This window comes from Haliotis rufescens, unplaced genomic scaffold (assembly GCF_023055435.1).
Source record: "Haliotis rufescens isolate VD_foot unplaced genomic scaffold, xgHalRufe1.0.p SCAF_5, whole genome shotgun sequence".
Taxonomy (NCBI): Eukaryota; Metazoa; Mollusca; class Gastropoda; order Lepetellida; family Haliotidae; genus Haliotis; species Haliotis rufescens.
Window position 1 is genome coordinate 52,659,342 of NW_025964223.1, and position 19,578 is coordinate 52,678,919.

At 41.8% G+C, this 19,578-nt stretch overlaps 1 protein-coding gene across 1 annotated transcript; it reads left to right on the forward strand.

The window, feature by feature from the left end:
* The first annotated feature begins 333 nt into the window (after positions 1–333).
* Positions 334–19,309, forward strand: LOC124127648 (arginine kinase-like). Its single transcript, XM_048384065.1, has 6 exons — positions 334–494; positions 3,491–3,750; positions 5,793–5,941; positions 12,827–12,992; positions 17,012–17,195; positions 19,068–19,309. The coding sequence occupies exons 1-6, from the start codon at positions 350–352 to the stop codon at positions 19,292–19,294; spliced, it is 1,131 nt and encodes a 376-aa protein (XP_048240022.1). The 5' UTR covers positions 334–349; the 3' UTR covers positions 19,295–19,309.
* Positions 19,310–19,578: the final 269 nt, after the last annotated feature.

Sequence of the window (19,578 nt, forward strand, 5' to 3'; positions counted from 1 at the left end):
AAACAGTTCCTCTTCAATAGCTGTCGTCGCGTTACAGAAACATTGGACATGGTGTTACATCGGTTTATGTGATACCATGCAATATGAACACTAAATTGCACTAAAGTGGTATATTGTAGGTAATCCGTACAATGGTGCACCTGACTCACCTCGCAAAGATTAAAGTCACAATTGGTTTTTTTACGTCATAGCATCAGCATCGGACACGCTCTACGACGCAGAACAATCAATATTTTGCCACAAGCAATCATATTTAAACAAGAGCGTGAATCTTTCATTGCTAGGTATCAAAATGGACAAGGGCTGCATAGGAAGCTCTGAAAATATTACCTCTGGCAATGGAGACCTCATGGATCTGTGGATGTGTCTATCAGATGCCACTTCGGATGAATGCAAGTCGCTTCTAAAGAAGTTCCTCACTCAAGAACGGTTTGACAAGTTGAAAGATAAAAGGACCAAATTTGGTGGAACGCTAGCTGACTGCATTCGGTCAGGTAAGGGGTTAGGGAGTTTATGTCGCCTTAGACTGCAGTCACCTGTTTCAGGGCGGGTTATATGATCGAATCTGGCCCCAGTACACCCTACGATTGTAATCAACTACTTATGAGAGAGTGAGTGAGTGAGTATGGTTTTACGCCGCTTTCAGCAATATGCCAGCAATATCACGGCGGGGGACACCAGAAATGGGCTTCACACATTGTACCCATGTCAGGAATCGAACCCGGGTCTTCGGCGTGACGAGCGAACGCTTTAACCACTAGGCTACCCGACCGCCCCAACTACTTATGAGGTTCAGTGGCTACAATGTGCGACCTGGTGGATGGTGCTTAATCGTGTTCAGGCGGCATGCATCCAAAATTGGCAGGCTGCCGTCATTTTTACCACTTTCGGCTTTCCTTCCACATTAAACTGCGACCTAGTGGAATAATGAGAATACACGGGGTCAAACCCAATTTCCTCACGATGCATGCTGATATGACAGTGGTACCAATATGAGTGAGTGAGTATGATTTTACGCCGCTTTCAACATTATTCCAGCAATATCACGGTGGGAGACACCAGAAATGAGCTTCACATATTGTACTCATGTCGGGAATCGAACCCGGGTCTTCGGCGTGACGAGCGAACGCTTTAACCACTAGGCTACCCGACCGACCCTGGTGCCAATATGGATGTCCCAAAGTCATTGTCGTTTGCAATAAATGTTTAAAACTGTTTAAAACTGTAATTTCACAATATAATTTTGGATAACACCATATTTTTATGTAATAACTGCTCGCCACTAATATGACCTATCTTATAAAAAATATCCATCCTTCTGCTTTTGTTTATGTTCAGCAATATGCCAGTTGTAAATAAAGCCAGTGGTTGATATTATGAGCAACGATCCACGGTGTCCGTGTACAATGACACGCTATCAAACATTTTGTCTTCCCTTGCGACCAGCAATATTTGGTGGTACTTTCAAATGAGAAGCGTTCGTATAGGTAGCATTCGTATATATATAATAGCAAATTAATTTCGCCATATGAAAGCGTATCCTCCAACTGTCTAACACATGGTGGTAGAAAATGTGCATATTCGATTTCTGTTCCTATGTCATGGTATACATTTCTTCCCAGCGTTAACCGCCTCCGTGGTCTAGTGGTAGAGCGTCCGCCCGGAGAGCGGAAGGTGCGGGGTTCAATCCCCGATCGCGTCATACCAAAAGACGTTAAAAGATGGTACTTGTTGTTACCCTGTCTGGCGCTCGGCGTTAAGGGGCTAAAACAAGGACTGGTCGGCTCGGAGTGTACTGTGTCTGAGTTGGGTATTCATGTTAAACTGCGGCATGGTATCTCAGTGTGCTAGCACTATAAATCGGCATCAGTCCGGACTAGTACATGCAGCCACACACACACGTACATGCACGTCGCTATATAAGTGCAATAATCTTGGACGCGACGTTAAACCCCATTTCACCTCACCTCACCTTCCCAGCGTTAAAATATCAGTGTGAATAAAACGCAATGAATGTGATCCTCCCGTGAACGTCAAGAGTCACAATCAGACACTCAAACGCCTAGAATGACCCGAAGAGTGACATGAATACTGTACATATATCAGAAATGCGCACGCCGATATGTTTTACCCCTTGGGTAATAATTTTAATTATAGGAAATTTAACTACACTCCCATTGTAACAAACTGAATAATGAGTTTTGTACCCTGTTGATTACCAACTATGGTTTTTAACGAATTATTCACAAATTACGCCATGACCATGTGGCCTTATGATGATGGAAATACGGTATGAATATACAGTTTGCAATGTAATCATTGAGCCGCAACTCTTTGAACACTACTGAACAGAATGTTTGCATATTTATATTTTACACCAGTAGCATGACGTTATTTTCCGTTTTCATTCAGTAAACCTCGGGCAAACTACAAAATATTTCACTCGCAACAATATCTTGATATTGAACTGAGGTTTGTGTAATATCCCATAAAAAATGTATATATATTTTGTTCAGTAGTACTTACCTGTACCATGAATAATTACTGTCCATATTCAATATACATTATACAAAATCAGACAGCATGTCATGGGTTATGGTTGAACTGTCACAACCGGTTAACCTTAACAGTCAGTGTTCATACGTATTGGTAAGAGGCGGCCTGGCATCTTAACCTTATTATCCAGACCAATTACACATCATTTGTGTATTGAATAAACATACAGTTAGTATGATAAACATTAAGCAACATACATTACTTTCCTGTTGGCTTGTTTGTTTTTTAACGCCGTACGCAGCAATATTCCAGCTTTTCGACGACTAGGGTTGTAATCACCTTTACATGGATTGTAACCACGTGATCAAAACTCAACGATGATGTTCATCGCCAGAAAATGGATATTTCTTGAAAGTTCACTTTGCATGTTTTTGTCATTACCGTTACGATATTACGTATCGGCGGAATGGCTTGTTTTCGCTTTATAAGTATTAGCACACATGCAGCTGTCTTCGTTTATTAATCATCGCGATTTTTCGTGATTCTATTTCAAGTGGCGAGGACTAAAGGCCACAGGCCCCCCCCCGCCGCATAAAGAGAGAGTGAGTGAGTGAGTGACTTGGGTTTAACGTCGCTTTTAAGAGTATTCCAGTTATTTCACGGCGTGTCAGCTTAATGTGGGAGGAAAGCCCGAAGTGATGCAGGTTTCAGACGCTTACCACTTCGGTGAAACCCACGAGCACGGGAATGGTGCTGACAAACATAATCGGGGTGAACCGGGACTCGAACCCACAATCATAGATTTCTCCAACCCAACCATCCCCACCCCACACCACACCACCCACCCACCCACCACCACCACCAGCCCCAACCCCATCCCCCACCCACCCTCCCCACCCCCTCTGGATAATTCGATGAGAATGATTTGTTTTTTCAATTATATTAAGTAACAGGAAATGAACAAGAATATATCTTACATTTGTGTTATTTGTAGGGTGTATGAATCTACACTGTGAGGTAGGCATCTTCACCTGTGATCCCGATGGCTACACCATCTTCGCCGACGTCATCAATGACGTCATCAAGGAGTACCACAATGTCGAAACGTTGGATCACCCAGAGCCTCACCTAGGTGACCTTGAAAATCTGAAATTCGGTAACCTTGACCCTACTGGCAAATACATCGTCTCTACCCGCATCCGTGTAGGACGAAACTACGAAAGCTATGGCTTTCCGCCCGTTTTAACAAAAAAGGTAGGATGTGGTGTTAATGGTAGGAAAAAACAGAATCTATTTCCACTTTGGAAGTTTATTTTTCATCAAGCCATCAAATTACGATCACTGCTAATATCTTCAACAATCCAGTGTATCTTTCCATTCTGTGGTGATGTGATGTGAACGTTGTTTTCAAGATTATTGCACTTACATAGGGACTAGCGTGCGTGTGTGTGTGTGTGTGTGTGTGTGTGTGTGGTTGCTTGGACTAGTCCCAACATATGTTTTATATTACTTTGTTTAACATGGATACCTCACTCACACACTCCCCGTACAGACGTTCTATCCACTAGGCCACGGATTCTATTCTCTAAAGGTAAATGCCCGGGACCAATTAGTAATCACAGCTTCGTTTCGGAAGTGACATCACAATATCATTCTCTCTTATTTAACATCTCTTGAACTCAACAACCCGCGAAAATGCCTGTTTTGAACGACACGGACTCGTTACAAGACTCTTCAAGAGAGTACAATAAACCATGAGACTGTTCAATACAGTACAGCGAACCATGAGACTGTTCAATACAGTACAGCGAACCATGAGACTGTTCAATACAGTAAACCGAACCATGAGACTGTTCAATACAGTACAACGTACCATGAGACTGATCAATACAGTACAGCGAACCATGAGACTGATCAATACAGTACAACGTACCATGAGACTGATCAATACAGTACAACGAACCATGAGACTGATCAATACAGTACAACGTACCATGAGACTGATCAATACAGTACAACGAACCATGAGACTGATCAATACAGTACAGCGAACCATGAGACTGTTCAATACAGTACAGCGAACCATGAGACTGTTCAATACAGTAAACCGAACCATGAGACTGTTCAATACAGTACAACGTACCATGAGACTGATCAATACAGTACAACGAAGCATGAGACTGTTCAATACAGTACAACGAACCATGAGACTGTTCAATACAGTACAACGTACCATGAGACTGATCAATACAGTACAACGAACCACGAGACTGTTCAATACAGTACAACGAACCATGAGACTGATCAATACAGTACAACGAACCATGAGACTGTTCAATACAGTACAACGAACCACGAGACTGTTCAATACAGTACAACGAACCATGAGACTGATCAATACAGTACAACGAACCATGAGACCGTTTAATACACTACAACGAACCACGAGACTGTTCAATACAGTACAACGAACCATTAGACTGTTCAATACAGTACAACGAACCATGAGACTGTTCAATACAGTACAACGAACCACGAGACTAATCAATACAGTACAACGTACCATGAGACTGTTCAATACAGTACAACGAAGCATGAGACTGTTCAATACAGTACAACGAACCACGAGACTGATCAATACAGTACAACGTACCATGAGACTGTTCAATACAGTACAACGAAGCATGAGACTGTTCAATACAGTACAACGAACCATGAGACTGTTCAATACAGTACAACGAACCATGAGACTGATCAATACAGTACAACGAACCATGAGACCGTTTAATACACTACAACGAACCATGAGACTGATCAATACAGTACAACGAACCATGAGACCGTTTAATACACTACAACGAACCATGAGACTGATCAATACAGTACAACGAACCATGAGACTGTTCAATACAGTACAATGCACAATAAGACTGTTCAAGACTGTGCAATCACAGTTTCCTGAAAACGCTGGATTGTCAGAAATAATGTTTTTTTCAGTGGAAATGAAATTGCCTCCTTTCTGAGATAAGTATCGGTTCTGTCAGCAGGATACCCTGACTCATGGATTTCACCAAAGCAGTTATCGTCACTTCGGGCTTCCTCCGCCATTTTGCAATGATTATACAAATACCTGTCAAATACCTGTCAAATACCTGTCAAATACCTTGTCAAATACCTTTAAACCCGGCTCATCAACTCAAATGGTGTCGCTAGGTGTAAGATTTATCATCATTAATGTTATATGCCGCAAATCGAGGATTTACGGTACTTTAACGAATCAATGTATTCCTTTTCAGAAACGTCTGGCGATGGAGGCAACCACAAAGGCAACTCTCGAGAACCTTACTGGGGATCTTGCTGGAACGTACCACTCTCTGGACACCATGAGCAGAGAGGAACAGGACCACCTGATACAGAACCACTACATGTTCAGGGTCGAGGATAGGTACTACTTTGTGATTTGCTGTATACAACTAACCAACTGTTTCCTGTTGTTGTTTGTCGTTACTGCTGCTATAATTGTTACTTCAGTTACTGTTACTTTTATTCAGGTGATGCTACTACTGCTTCAGGTGATGTTATAACTGTTTCTGTTGATGGTACTACTGCTTCAGTTGATGTTACTACTGCTTCTGTTGATGTTACTGCTGCTTCAGTTGATGTTACTGCTGCTATAATTGTTACTTCAGTTACTGTTACTTTTATTCAGGTGATGCTACTACTGCTTCAGGTGATGTTATAACTGTTTCTGTTGATGGTACTACTGCTTCAGTTGATGTTACCACTGCTTCTGTTGATGTTACTGCTGCTTCAGTTGATGTTACTGCTGCTTCACTTGATGTTACTACTGCTTCTGTTGATGTTACTGCTGCTTCTGTTGATGTTACTGCTGCTTCAGTTGATGTTATTGCTGCTTCAGTTGATGAAAATACTGCTTCAGTTGATGTTACTGCTGCTTCACTTGATGTTACTGCTGTTTCTGTTGATATTACTACTGCTTCGGTTGATGTTAATATGGCTTCATTTGATGTAACTACTGCTTAAGTTGATGTTACTCCTGCTTCAGTTGATGTTAATACTGCTTCAGTTGATGTTATTACTGCTTCAGTAGATGTTACTGCTGCTTTAGTTGATGTAACTACTGCTTCAGTTGATGTTACTGCTGCTTCACTTGATGTTAATACTGCTTCAGTTGATGTTACTACTGTTTCTGTTGATGTTACTACTGCTTCAGTTGATGTTACTACTGCTTCTGTTGATGTTACTGCTGCTTCACTTGATGTTACTGCTGCTTCACTTGATGTTACTACTGTTTCGGTTGATGTTACTGCTGCTTCAGTTGATGTTACTACTGCTTCTGCTGATGTTACTGCTGCTTCACTTCATGTTACTGCTGCTTCACTTGATGTTACTGCTGCTTCAGTTGATGTTACTACTGCTTAAGTTGATGTTACTGCTGCTTCAGTTGATGTTACTGTTGCTTCACTTGATGTTACTGCCGCTTCAGTTGATGTTACTGCTGCTTCACTTGATGCTACTGCTGCTTCAGTTGATGTTACTACTGCTTAAGTTGATGTTACTGCTGCTTCAGTTGATGTTAATACTTCTTCAGTAGATGTTACTACTGCTTCAGTTGATGTTACTGCTGCTCCAGTTGATGTATCTACTGCTTCAGTTGATGTAACTGCTTCTTCAGTTGATGTTAATGCTGCTTCATTAGATGTTACCACTGCTTCGGTTGATGTTACTGCTGCTTCAGTTGATGTTAATACTGCTTCAGTTGATGTTACTGCTGCTTCAGTTGATGTTACTGCTGCTTCAGTTGATGTAAATACTGCTTCAGTTGATGTTACGGCTGCTTCGGTAGATGTTACTGCTGCTTCAGTTGATGTTAATACTGCTTCAGTTGATGTTACTTCTGCTTCAGTAGATGCTACTGCCGCTTCAGTTGATGTTACTACTGCTTCAGTTGATGTTACTGCTGCTTCACTTGATGTTACTGCTGTTTCTGTTGATATTACTACTGCTTCGGTTGATGTTAATATGTCTTCATTTGATGTAACTACTGCTTACGTTGATGTTACTGCTGCTTCAGTTGATGTTAATACTGCTTCAGTTGATGTTATTACTGCTTCAGTAGATGTTACTGCTGCTTTAGTTGATGTAACTACTGCTTCAGTTGATGTTACTGCTGCTTCACTTTATGTTAATACTGCTTCAGTTGATGTTACTACTGTTTCTGTTGATGTTACTACTGCTTCAGTTGATGTTACTACTGCTTCTGTTGATGTTACTGCTGCTTCACTTGATGTTACTGCTGCTTCACTTGATGTTACTACTGTTTCGGTTGATGTTACTGCTGCTTCAGTTGATGTTACTACTGCTTCAGTTGATGTTACTGCTGCTTCACTTGATGTTACTGCTGCTTCACTTGATGTTACTGCTGCTTCAGTTGATGTTACTACTGCTTCAGTTGATGTTACTGCTGCTTCACTTGATGTTACTGCTGCTTCAGTTGATGTTACTGCTGCTTCACTTGATGTTACTGCTGCTTCAGTTGATGTAAATACTGCTTCAGTTGATGTTACGGCTGCTTCGGTAGATGTTACTGCTGCTTCAGTTGATGTTAATACTGCTTCAGTTGATGTTACTTCTGCTTCAGTAGATGCTACTGCCGCTTCAGTTGATGTTACTACTGCTTCAGTTGATGTTACTGCTGCTCCAGTTGATGTTACTGCTGCTTAGTTGATGTTAATACGGCTTCAGTAGATGTTACTACTGCTTCAGTAGATGTTACTACTGCATCAGTTGATGTTACTGCTTCTTCAGTTGATGTAACTGCTTCTTCCGTTGATGTTAATGCTGCTTCATTAGATGTTACCACTGCTTCGGTTGGTGTTACTGCTGCTTCAGTTGACGTTAATACTGCTTCAGTTGATGTTACTGCTGCTTCAGTTGATGTAACTGCTGCTTTAGTTGATGTTACTACTGCTTCAGTAGATGTTACTACTGCATCAGTTGATGTTAGTATGGCTTCCGTTGATGTTACTCCTGCTATAATTGATGTTACTACTTCAATTATCGATATTACTACTTTTTTATAATGTAATCATCATGGGAATCCCAGGAAAGCGAGAAAGAACTGTGGACAGAGACAGGAGATAAAGTAAAACACATTCTAGAACATGATCTTGGAATCGAGAATGCCATGAACGATGATGTATTACCAATCGAAAGTACGCGTAGGTTGGGGAAAAAGAATAGTATGGCAAGCCAAGGCCAATATGTGTTCAGTTTATGAGGTTTTAACACAAACTACTTGCCCTTGGGCAGTTTCGGAAGAAAAAGCGCGAAGAAGGTGAACAATCTGTTTTCTTGAAAGAGGATTTCAGCGATATGGTAAGGGCCAAGCGCAAAAAACTTTATCCATATCTCGAGAAAGCCCGTTACCACCTCGGCGAATCAGAAAAGATGTTTATGAGGTATGATACCATCGTGGTTGCTGGCAGAATATACACATTCGACATGGAAACAGGAATACGTGCCAAGGATGGGAAACCCTTACCCCAGTGGATGGAGGAATAGGGGTGCGGCCAAGGCCAGAGTACATGTAAATTAGATTTTGGAAGTCTGAATGTTTTCTCATGGAATGTTAGTGGGTTAGTTTGTAAATAGTGATATTGTGAATATGTTTATGAAATTTGACATTATTGGGTTGTATGAAACTTTTAGTAGATCAGAAACTGAATTCTCAGACTTATTACCTGGATATTCTCACTATGGAACTGCAAGGGAGTACTCGGGTTCAGGGCGTGTAGCTGGGGGAATATGTGTATATGTTCGGAAAAACATTGCCGATTTGTTCCAGAGAATATGCGCACATTATGCAAATGGAATATTCTTATTGTTTGATGGGACCACTTGTACATTTGACATGAAAACAGTATTGTGTTTCAATTATATCCCTCCAGAAAGTTCAACGTGATACAGGACTGTAGATGAGACAAATGGGATTGAGAACCTCCGGAGTCAACTAACGACTGTCATATCTGAGTATGGTGACAATATACAGTTTACTGTAATAGGTGATTTGAATGCGAGGGTTGGACTTGAGCAAGATTTTATAATTGATGATGACATCACATACCTGGATGCAGAATATGATACTGACTGTTTTAACATTAGAAGAATATCCAAGGATAATGTTGTGAATTTATTTGGACGATCACTACTATCGCTATGTCGAGTGATGGGGATACACATGCTAAATGGAAGATCTGGAGGAGATAGGTGTGGTAATTTCACTTTCATCTCACATACTGGAAAGAGTGTATTGTACAGACTATGTCTAGGTTTCTACAAGTTTGTACAAAAGTGTTTCAGATTTTGACATACTTGTCATACCAGAATCAGATCACCTACCAGTGACATGTAGACTTACTTTAATCCCTCAAGTTAATCCACACAAGACAGGCCAGCAGATAAAGTCATGGAATAAGCTAAATTTGAAACCAAACTCCAGCCAGCTATATGTTGACCAACTTGTAAATGAAACATGCAACAGCGAGCTGCAAATGACATGTGTAAAGAATCTGGATGATAATGACATTAATGCGGCAGTAAGCAACTTGCCTGAAGTTATTTGTAAATGTGCTATTTTAAGTGGTATGAAATCAAATAAGGGGTCCGAGGGGCGCTCCCCTAGTCAGCCCAAGTGGTGGGACCATGAATGTGAGATTCTCAAAGGTGAAACGTATAAGTGTTTAGACAAGTTTAGATTATCTGGTTCTAACATTAACTTCAAGAATTACATTTTATCAAGAAATAAATTTAAGAATGCATGTAAACAAACAAAAAAGCCAGATATGACATGGCGGATAAACCAGATGTAATGCAGGTGATAAATAATGAGGGTGTGACCACACGGGACTAATGGAAATTCATCAAACGCTACAACAGGCAAGGGAGGTCTGGCAGTGAAGCAATTTCACCAGAGGAATGGTATAATCATTTTTCATCACTGCTCAACAACAGTAACTTTGATACTGACTCTGACTTCTGTGAACATGTACATAAGTTTATCAGGGATTAAGAAGATCACACAGCCTGTTGTGACAATGTTGAGGGTGTACAAGTCTTAGATAAGACTATTACTATGGAGGAAATTAGATCTGTAATTAATGATCTCCCCAATTGCAAAGCGCCAGGACCTGATGGAATTTTAAATGAACATTTAAAAAGTGTATATCCTGTACTTTTACCATATATCCACAGGTTATTTAACAAAATATTATCTGTTGGAGTTTACCCATCACAATGGACAGAGGCAATAATATTTCCTATTCATACAAAAGGTGAAAAAACAGATCCTAATAATTATAGGGGAATCTCTTTGTTGTCAGTCATTGGCCTTTACCAAAATACTAAGTAATAGACTTGTTGGCTGGTGTGAAGACAAAGAAAAGCTGTATGAGGAACAAGCTGGCTACAGAAATGGATATAGCACCATAAACAATATATTTGCATTACAATCAGTTATTCAGGAAAACCTCTCCAAGTCAAAAGGGCGCTGCTATTGTTTATTCATAGACTTTTCGAAGGCATTCGACAGCGTCCAGCACCATTTATTGAAATATGAACTTAACAAAAAGGTGTAAAAGGTAAATTTTTCACAGTTATCTCATCTCTGTATAGTCAGCTAAAATCATGTGTTCTAGTTAACAAGTCCTCACTGTCTGAGTTCTTTGAGTGTACAATAGGAACCAGGCAAGGGTGTATGATAAGCCCACTGTTATTCACTCTGTTTTTTGAATGAGCTAGTAGATAATTACAGGTTTAATGATTGCAAGGGTATTTTTGTCAATGAGTATGCTGAAAACATCACTTTGTTAATGTTTGCAGATGATATTGCTAATGTTGGAGATTCTGTTAGAAGGTTACAGCACCAGGTAGATTGTCCAGCAGGATTTTGCAGTCAGTATGGGATGAGGGTTAATTTGGAGAAAACGAAAGTCATGGTATTCCGAAGAGGTGGTATAGTAACAAAAAAGGAAAAGTGGCATTATGATGGTATTCCTCTGGAAGCAGTATCCGCTTATAAGTATCTTGGTGTGTTTTTCACTTCTGAGCTCTCATGGAGTTTGGCAAGAAGTACCCTGGCACAGCAAGGAGAAAAAAGCTCTGTATATTTTGTTTGGATTCTTGAAAAAGTCTAAGCTTAACATTAAAGAGTCCTTGTTTCTATTTGATAGGATGGTTTCTCCAGTCTTATGTTATGCATCGTGTGTTTGGGGATTTGAAAGTGTTCAAGTCATAGAAAATGTGCACTGCAAATTTCTTAGAAAGGTTCTCCATGTTAATTCAAACAATCCAGCAGCAGTCTTGTATGGGGAGCTAGGACGGTATCCATTACATGTAACAACCATGTTCAATTCAATTAAGTATTGGCTGAAAATATTAAACATGTCCACGAATAGGTATCCTAAGGCTTGCTATCTGATGTTATATCAGTTAGATGGGGCTGGTAGAGCCACATGGGCAACTAGAATAAAATATCTGTTGAACTTACTTGGATTTGGTCTAGTTTGGTTTGAACAGGGTGTTGGTGACATAACCCGGAATTTGTAGGGAAAGGTTTCAGGATTGTTGGAAACAAACATGGGCACTATCTATAAGTGAAACAAGTAAGCTTAATAATTATTCCATTATCAAATCAGTGTTGGAGCCTGAAAGGTATTTGCACAATATGAAGAGTAAAAATTTAAGAATTGTTCTTAGTCGATTCAGATGTGGTAACCACAAACTGGCTGTTGGAATTGGGCGGTGGGGAGGAGTTGCTAGAGAGGATAGAGTATGTAAATATTGTTTTGATAATCTGAGTGTATCAATTGTGGAGGATGAAGTGCATTTTATTACATCGTGTTACTTGTATAACAAATTCAGAAATATGCTTTTGCCAAGTATTTGCACTAGTAATCTTTGTACTCTCGACAAATTTGAGAAAGTTATGACAGATAATTCTTTGTCAGAATCTTTAGCACTGTATATTGTTAAATGCACAAAGGCAAGGCAGGTTTATCTCAGAGGTTAAAGGGAGACAACTTTATATATAGTTTACGAGTGCTTCACTTACTTTTGATGATTATAGTAGCTCTTTTCTTAATGATTGTAATTGTTGTTTGTAATTTAAAATTGTTGTGACTTGATTATATACACATGTACTCTGGGCTGGAGGCCTTTATTACAGAATAAAAGAGTCTTGATTACTACTTTTTCTGTTCATTTAACTATTACTTCGGCTGATCGTATACAACAAATTATCATGTTTTAGCCTCTTGGGAGCTGCCAGCATCTTCAACGACTGGCCTTCTGGCAGAGGCATCTTCTTCAACATCGACAAGACCTTCCTTGTGTGGGTGAACGAGGAGGACCATCTCCGTCTCATCTCCATGCAGAAGGGAGGCGACTTGGCTGCAGTCTACAAGCGACTCTGCACAGTTAGTATATATTCTCAGATCTCGCCTTTCTCAAGGAATGTTGGACGTTTCTTCCTTTCTTTTATTGGAAACATTCAAGGGCGTTGTGGATACATTTTACAAATATAGAGAATCCCCAGCCCTAGGTTGTCACGCTCCACAGTCCCAGGTTTAAGTCAGGTTCGAAGTCCAATCAACCTATGCTGATCATATAGGCGATTTCTTGCTTGTCATGGGACCTTCCTTGTGTGGGTGAACGAGGAGGACCATCTCCGTCTCATCTCCATGCAGAAGGGTGGCGCCTTGGCCGCAGTCTACAGGCGACTCGTGTGTCCAGAGTTTGTACGTGACTGCTATCCCCAACTCGAATGTCCAGAGTTTATGCTTACATGCTACCTACAACTCATGTGCCCATAGTCTATACTCACATATCACCTACAACTCGTGTGTCCATAGTTTATACTTACATATCACATCCAACTCGTGTGTCCATAGTCTATACTCACATATCACCTACAACTCGTGTGTCCATAGTTTATACTCACATATCACATCCAACTCGTGTGTCCATAGTCTATACTCACATATCACCTCCAACTCGTGTGTCCATAGTTTATACTTACATATCACATCCAACTCGTGTGTCCATAGTCTATACTCACATATCACCTACAACTCGTGTGTCCATAGTTTATACTTACATATCACATCCAACTCGTGTGTCCATAGTCTATACTCACATATCACCTACAACTCGTGTGTCCATAGTTTATACTTACATATCACATCCAACTCGTGTGTCCATAGTCTATACTCACATATCACCTACAACTCGTGTGTCCATAGTTTATACTTACATATCACATCCAACTCGTGTGTCCATAGTCTATACTCACATATCACCTACAACTCGTGTGTCCATAGTTTATACTTACATATCACATCCAACTCGTGTGTCCATAGTCTATACTCACATATCACCTACAACTCGTGTGTCCATAGTTTATACTCACATATCACATCCAACTCGTGTGTCCATAGTCTATACTCACATATCACCTCCAACTCGTGTGTCCATAGTTTATACTTACATATCACATCCAACTCGTGTGTCCATAGTCTATACTCACATATCACCTACAACTCGTGTGTCCATAGTTTATACTCACATATCACATCCAACTCGTGTGTCCATAGTCTATACTCACATATCACCTCCAACTCGTGTGTCCATAGTTTATACTTACATATCACATCCAACTCGTGTGTCCATAGTCTATACTCACATATCACCTACAACTCGTGTGTCCATAGTTTATACTCACATATCACATCCAACTCGTGTGTCCATAGTCTATACTCACATATCACCTACAACTCGTGTGTCCATAGTTTATACTTACATATCACATCCAACTCGTGTGTCCATAGTCTATACTCACATATCACCTACAACTCGTGTGTCCATAGTTTATACTTACATATCACATCCAACTCGTGTGTCCATAGTCTATACTCACATATCACCTACAACTCGTGTGTCCATAGTTTATACTTACATATCACATCCAACTCGTGTGTCCATAGTTTATAGTCACATATCACCTACAACTCGTGTGTCCATAGTTTATACTTACATATCACATCCAACTCGTGTGTCCATAGTCTATACTCACATATCACCTACAACTCGTGTGTCCATAGTTTATACTTACATATCACATCCAACTCGTGTGTCCATAGTCTATACTCACATATCACCTACAACTCGTGTGTCCATAGTTTATACTTACATATCACATCCAACTCGTGTGTCCATAGTCTATACTCACATATCACCTACAACTCGTGTGTCCATAGTTTATACTTACATATCACATCCAACTCGTGTGTCCATAGTCTATACTCACATATCACCTACAACTCGTGTGTCCATAGTTTATACTTACATATCACATCCAACTCGTGTGTCCATAGTCTATACTCACATATCACCTACAACTCGTGTGTCCATAGTTTATACTTACATATCACATCCAACTCGTGTGTCCATAGTCTATACTCACATATCACCTACAACTCGTGTGTCCATAGTTTATACTTACATATCACATCCAACTCGTGTGTCCATAGTCTATACTCACATATCACCTACAACTCGTGTGTCCATAGTTTATACTTACATATCACATCCAACTCGTGTGTCCATAGTCTATACTCACATATCACCTACAACTCGTGTGTCCATAGTTTATACTCACATATCACATCCAACTCGTGTGTCCATAGTCTATACTCACATATCACCTACAACTCGTGTGTCCATAGTTTATACTTACATATCACATCCAACTCGTGTGTCCATAGTCTATACTCACATATCACCTCCAACTCGTGTGTCCATAGTGTATACTTACATATCACCTCCAACTCGTGTGTCCATAGTCTATACTCACATATCACCTCCAACTCGTGTGTCCATAGTGTATACTTACATATCACATCCAACTCGTGTGTCCATAGTCTATACTCACATATCACCTCCAACTCGTGTGTCCATAGTGTATACTTACATATCACATCCAACTCGTGTGTCCATAGTTTATACTCACATATCACCTCCAACTCGTGTGTCCATAGTGTATACTTACATATCACCTCCAACTCGTGTGTCCATAGTTTATACTTACATATCACATCCAACTCGTGTGTCCATAGTTTATACTCACATATCACCTCCAACTCGTGTGTCCATAGTGTATACTTACATATCACATCCAACTCGTGTGGTTATAGTGTATACTTACATATCACATCCAACTCGTGTGTCCATAGTGTATACTTACATATCACATCCAACTCGTGTGTCCAGAGTTTGTACTTGACTGCTATTCCCAACACGTGTGTCAAGAGTTTGTACTTGACTGCTATCCGCAACACGTGTGTCCAGAGTTTATACTTGACTGCTATCCGCAACACGTGTGTCCAGAGTTTATACTTGACTGCTATCCGCAACACGTGTGTCCAGAGTTTGCACTTGATTGCTATCCGCAACACGTGTGTCCAGAGTTTGCACTTGACTGCTATCCCCAGCACGTGTGTCCAGAGTTTGTATTTGACTGCTATCCCCAGCACGTGTGTCCAGAGTTTATACTTGACTGCTATCCCCAGCACGTGTGTCCATAGTTTATACTTGACTGCTATCCGCAACACGTGTGTCCATAGTTTATACTTGACTGCTATCCGCAACACGTGTGTCCAGAGTTTGTACTTGACTGCTATCCGCAACACGTGTGTCCAGAGTTTATACTTGACTGCTATCCCCAACACGTGTCCATAGTTTATACTTGACTGCTATCCCCAACACGTGTGTCCATAGTTTATACTTGACTGCTATCCCCAGCACGTGTGTCCATAGTTTATACTTGACTGCTATCCCCAACACGTGTGTCCAGAGTTTGTACTTGACTGCTATCCCCAACACGTGTGTCCATAGTTTGTACTTGACTGCTATCCCCAGCACGTGTGTCCATAGTTTGTACTTGACTGCTATCCCCAGCACGTGTGTCCATAGTTTGTACTTGACTGCTATCCCCAACACGTGTGTCCATAGCTTGTACTTGACTGCTATCACAAACTCGTGTGTCCAGAGTGTGTCCCAAGGGACGCAACCCTGCAAAAGCGAATCGTGCGCCTTAGACGACTGGGCCACCCGTGTCCCCTCCTTGGATATAACTAACGTGGATGAACAGTTTCGTTCTGTGGTATTTTAAGAACTGTCAACACTATTTTTTTAACATGGGGATGTCCTTGACATAGCTTGACACACAACACGACAGATGGCACACAGGGTACACTACACCTGGCACACGACACATAACACGACAGATGGCACACGACACATTGCATATATGCACATCACACGAACGATGACACGTGACACAACACGTGACACACTTAATGTGTGTGGGCAGTTCTAACTGTTCTTATATATATTTGTTTGAAGACTCACACTCAGTGTTGCAATTGTATATGTGTAGGCAATCAAGACAATGGAGGGAAGCGGCTTGCCATTCGCCAAAAGAAAAGGTCTCGGCTATCTGACGTTCTGTCCGACCAACCTCGGCACAACTCTCCGCGCCTCCGTCCTCATCAAGATTCCGTACCTGTCTGCCGAACCCGACTTCCGGAAATTCTGCGAGAATCTCCACTTACAAGTTCGAGGTACGTGAGAGAGAGGGAGGTTTTGACATGTAAGAATTATGCCAAGTACTTTCGTCCAGCGAGACCGCATATGTTTCGTCCCAACAACATATGGCACAATTTCGACACAAGACACAATCTCGTTCCACGACATTTGACCCAGTTTCGTCCAACGACACGATACAGTTTCGTCCCCCGACACATGAAACAGTTTCGTCCCCTGACACGTGACACAGTTTCGTCCCACGACACATGAAACAGTTTCGTCCCCCGACACAAGACACAGTTTCTGCCCACGACACATGAAACAGTTTCGCCCCACGACACATGAAACAGTTTCGTCCCCCGACACAAGACACAGTTTCGTCCCACGACACATGAAACAGTTTCGTCCCACGACACGACACAGTTTCGTCCCCCGACACAAGACACAGTTTCGTCCCCCGACACATGAAACAGTTTCGTCCCCGACACAAGACACAGTTTCGTCCCACGACACATGAAACAGTTTCGTCCCACGACACGACACAGTTTCGTCCCCCGACACAAGACACAATTTCGTCCCCCGACACGAGACACAGTTTCGTCCCCCGACACATGAAACAGTTTCGTCCCCGACACAAGACACAGTTTTGTCCCACGACACATGAAACAGTTTCGTCCCACGACACATGAAACAGTTTTGTCCCCCGACACGACACAGTTTCGTCCCCCGACACATGAAACAGTTTCGTCCCCCGACACGACACAGTTTCGTCCCCCGACACATGAACAGTTTCGTCCCACGACACAGTTTCGTCCCCCGACACATGAAACAGTTTCGTCCCCCGACACAAGACACAGTTTCGTCCCACGACACATGAAACAGTTTCGTCACACGACACATGAAACAGTTTCGTCACACGACACGACACAGTTTCGTCCCCCGACACATGAAACAGTTTCGTCCCCGACACATGAAACAGTTTCGTCCCCCGACACGACACAGTTTCGTCCACCGACACATGAAACAGTTTAGTCCCCCGACACATGAAACAGTTTCGTCCCCCGACACGACACAGTTTCGTCCCCCGACACATGAAACAGTTTCGTCCCCGACACGACACAGTTTCGTCCCCCGACACATGAAACAGTTTCGTCCCCCGACACGACACAGTTTCGTCCCCCCACACATGAAACAGTTTCGTCCCACGACACATGAAACAGTTTCGTCCCACGACACGTGACTGGGTAAAGTTGGCGATTTAGGTTTGTTGTTTAGTTCCAATTTTTCCAACTCTGTGGATCAGTTGAATCAGCAAGAGCTAGAGACAATAGGTCGTAGTTGAGAGAGTCATGTTAGATGAAACCGAACTCCAGATAAACAGTACGCTGCTACAATTGTTAGACGTCTGTGAACTTGCAATTGTCCTATCGAATTGGCTTTAATTGTGCCGTTGCACTGAGTGTTCATCCAAGGGATTTCGTTCGTGTGAATGAATACCATCTGTTATCAGGTGAGCTACAGCGTTATGGACCTTTTTTCTAAAACGAGCCGGGGGCACGGCTGGCCCAGTCGTCTAAGGCGCCGCGATTCGCTGTGCAGAGTTCTGTCCCTTTGGCACGCCAGAAACCTATGATTGTGAGTTCGAATCTCGATTCCCCCCGATTATGTTTCTAGGTTTGTCAGCACCATACCCGTGCTCGTGGGTTTCACCGAAGAGGTAAACGTCTGAGGCCTGCATCACTTCGGGCTGTCCTCCCACAGTAAGCTGACACGCCGCGATATAACTGGAATACTGTTAAAAGCGGCGTTAAACACAACTCACTCTCAAACGAGCCAAAACGTGGCAAATGACAATTGTGTGCGTGCAATGACATCTCCAATTTACTTCCATCTATGACAATCACCAGGTTTTCACGGAACACGCACCGAAGGTTTTCATGGTATCTACGATCTCTCCAACAAACGTCGTCTGGGTCTGACTGAGTTTCAGGCCGTCGAGGAGATGCGCAAGGGCGTGGAAATATGCCTCCAGCGAGAGAAGGAACTGGAGGCAACCAAGAAACGCAAGGATCAGTCTACAGATAGCTACCAAACATCCGCCTCCTGTTACTCGACCTCCCCCTTTAGCAAATGAATACAGAATCAGAATAAATACATATAAATTACGCGAGTATTATTGTATGTATTACAATTTTACTGTATGTTGTAACTTATTCACGGGTGGTCAGGCTCGCACACATATCAACTCGTGAAGATCCGGTTTAGAATTGGTCTCCAGCAACCCATGCTTGTCGTAAGAGGCGACTAACGGGATCGGGTGGTTAGGCTCGCTGACTTGGTTGATGCATGTCATCGTATCCAAATTGGGAGGATCGATGCTCATGACATCAGTCACTGGATTGTGTGGTCCAGTCTCGA

Excerpts from the sequence above, each read along its gene's own strand:
- LOC124127648 (XM_048384065.1), top strand. The coding sequence starts at position 350 with ATGGATCTGTGGATGTGTCTATCAGATGCCACTTCGGATGAATGCAAG. Across the intron at positions 495-3,490 it reads AGCTGACTGCATTCGGTCAG|GGTGTATGAATCTACACTGT; the intron begins GTAAGGGGTTAG and ends TGTTATTTGTAG. Across the intron at positions 3,751-5,792 it reads CGCCCGTTTTAACAAAAAAG|AAACGTCTGGCGATGGAGGC; the intron begins GTAGGATGTGGT and ends ATTCCTTTTCAG.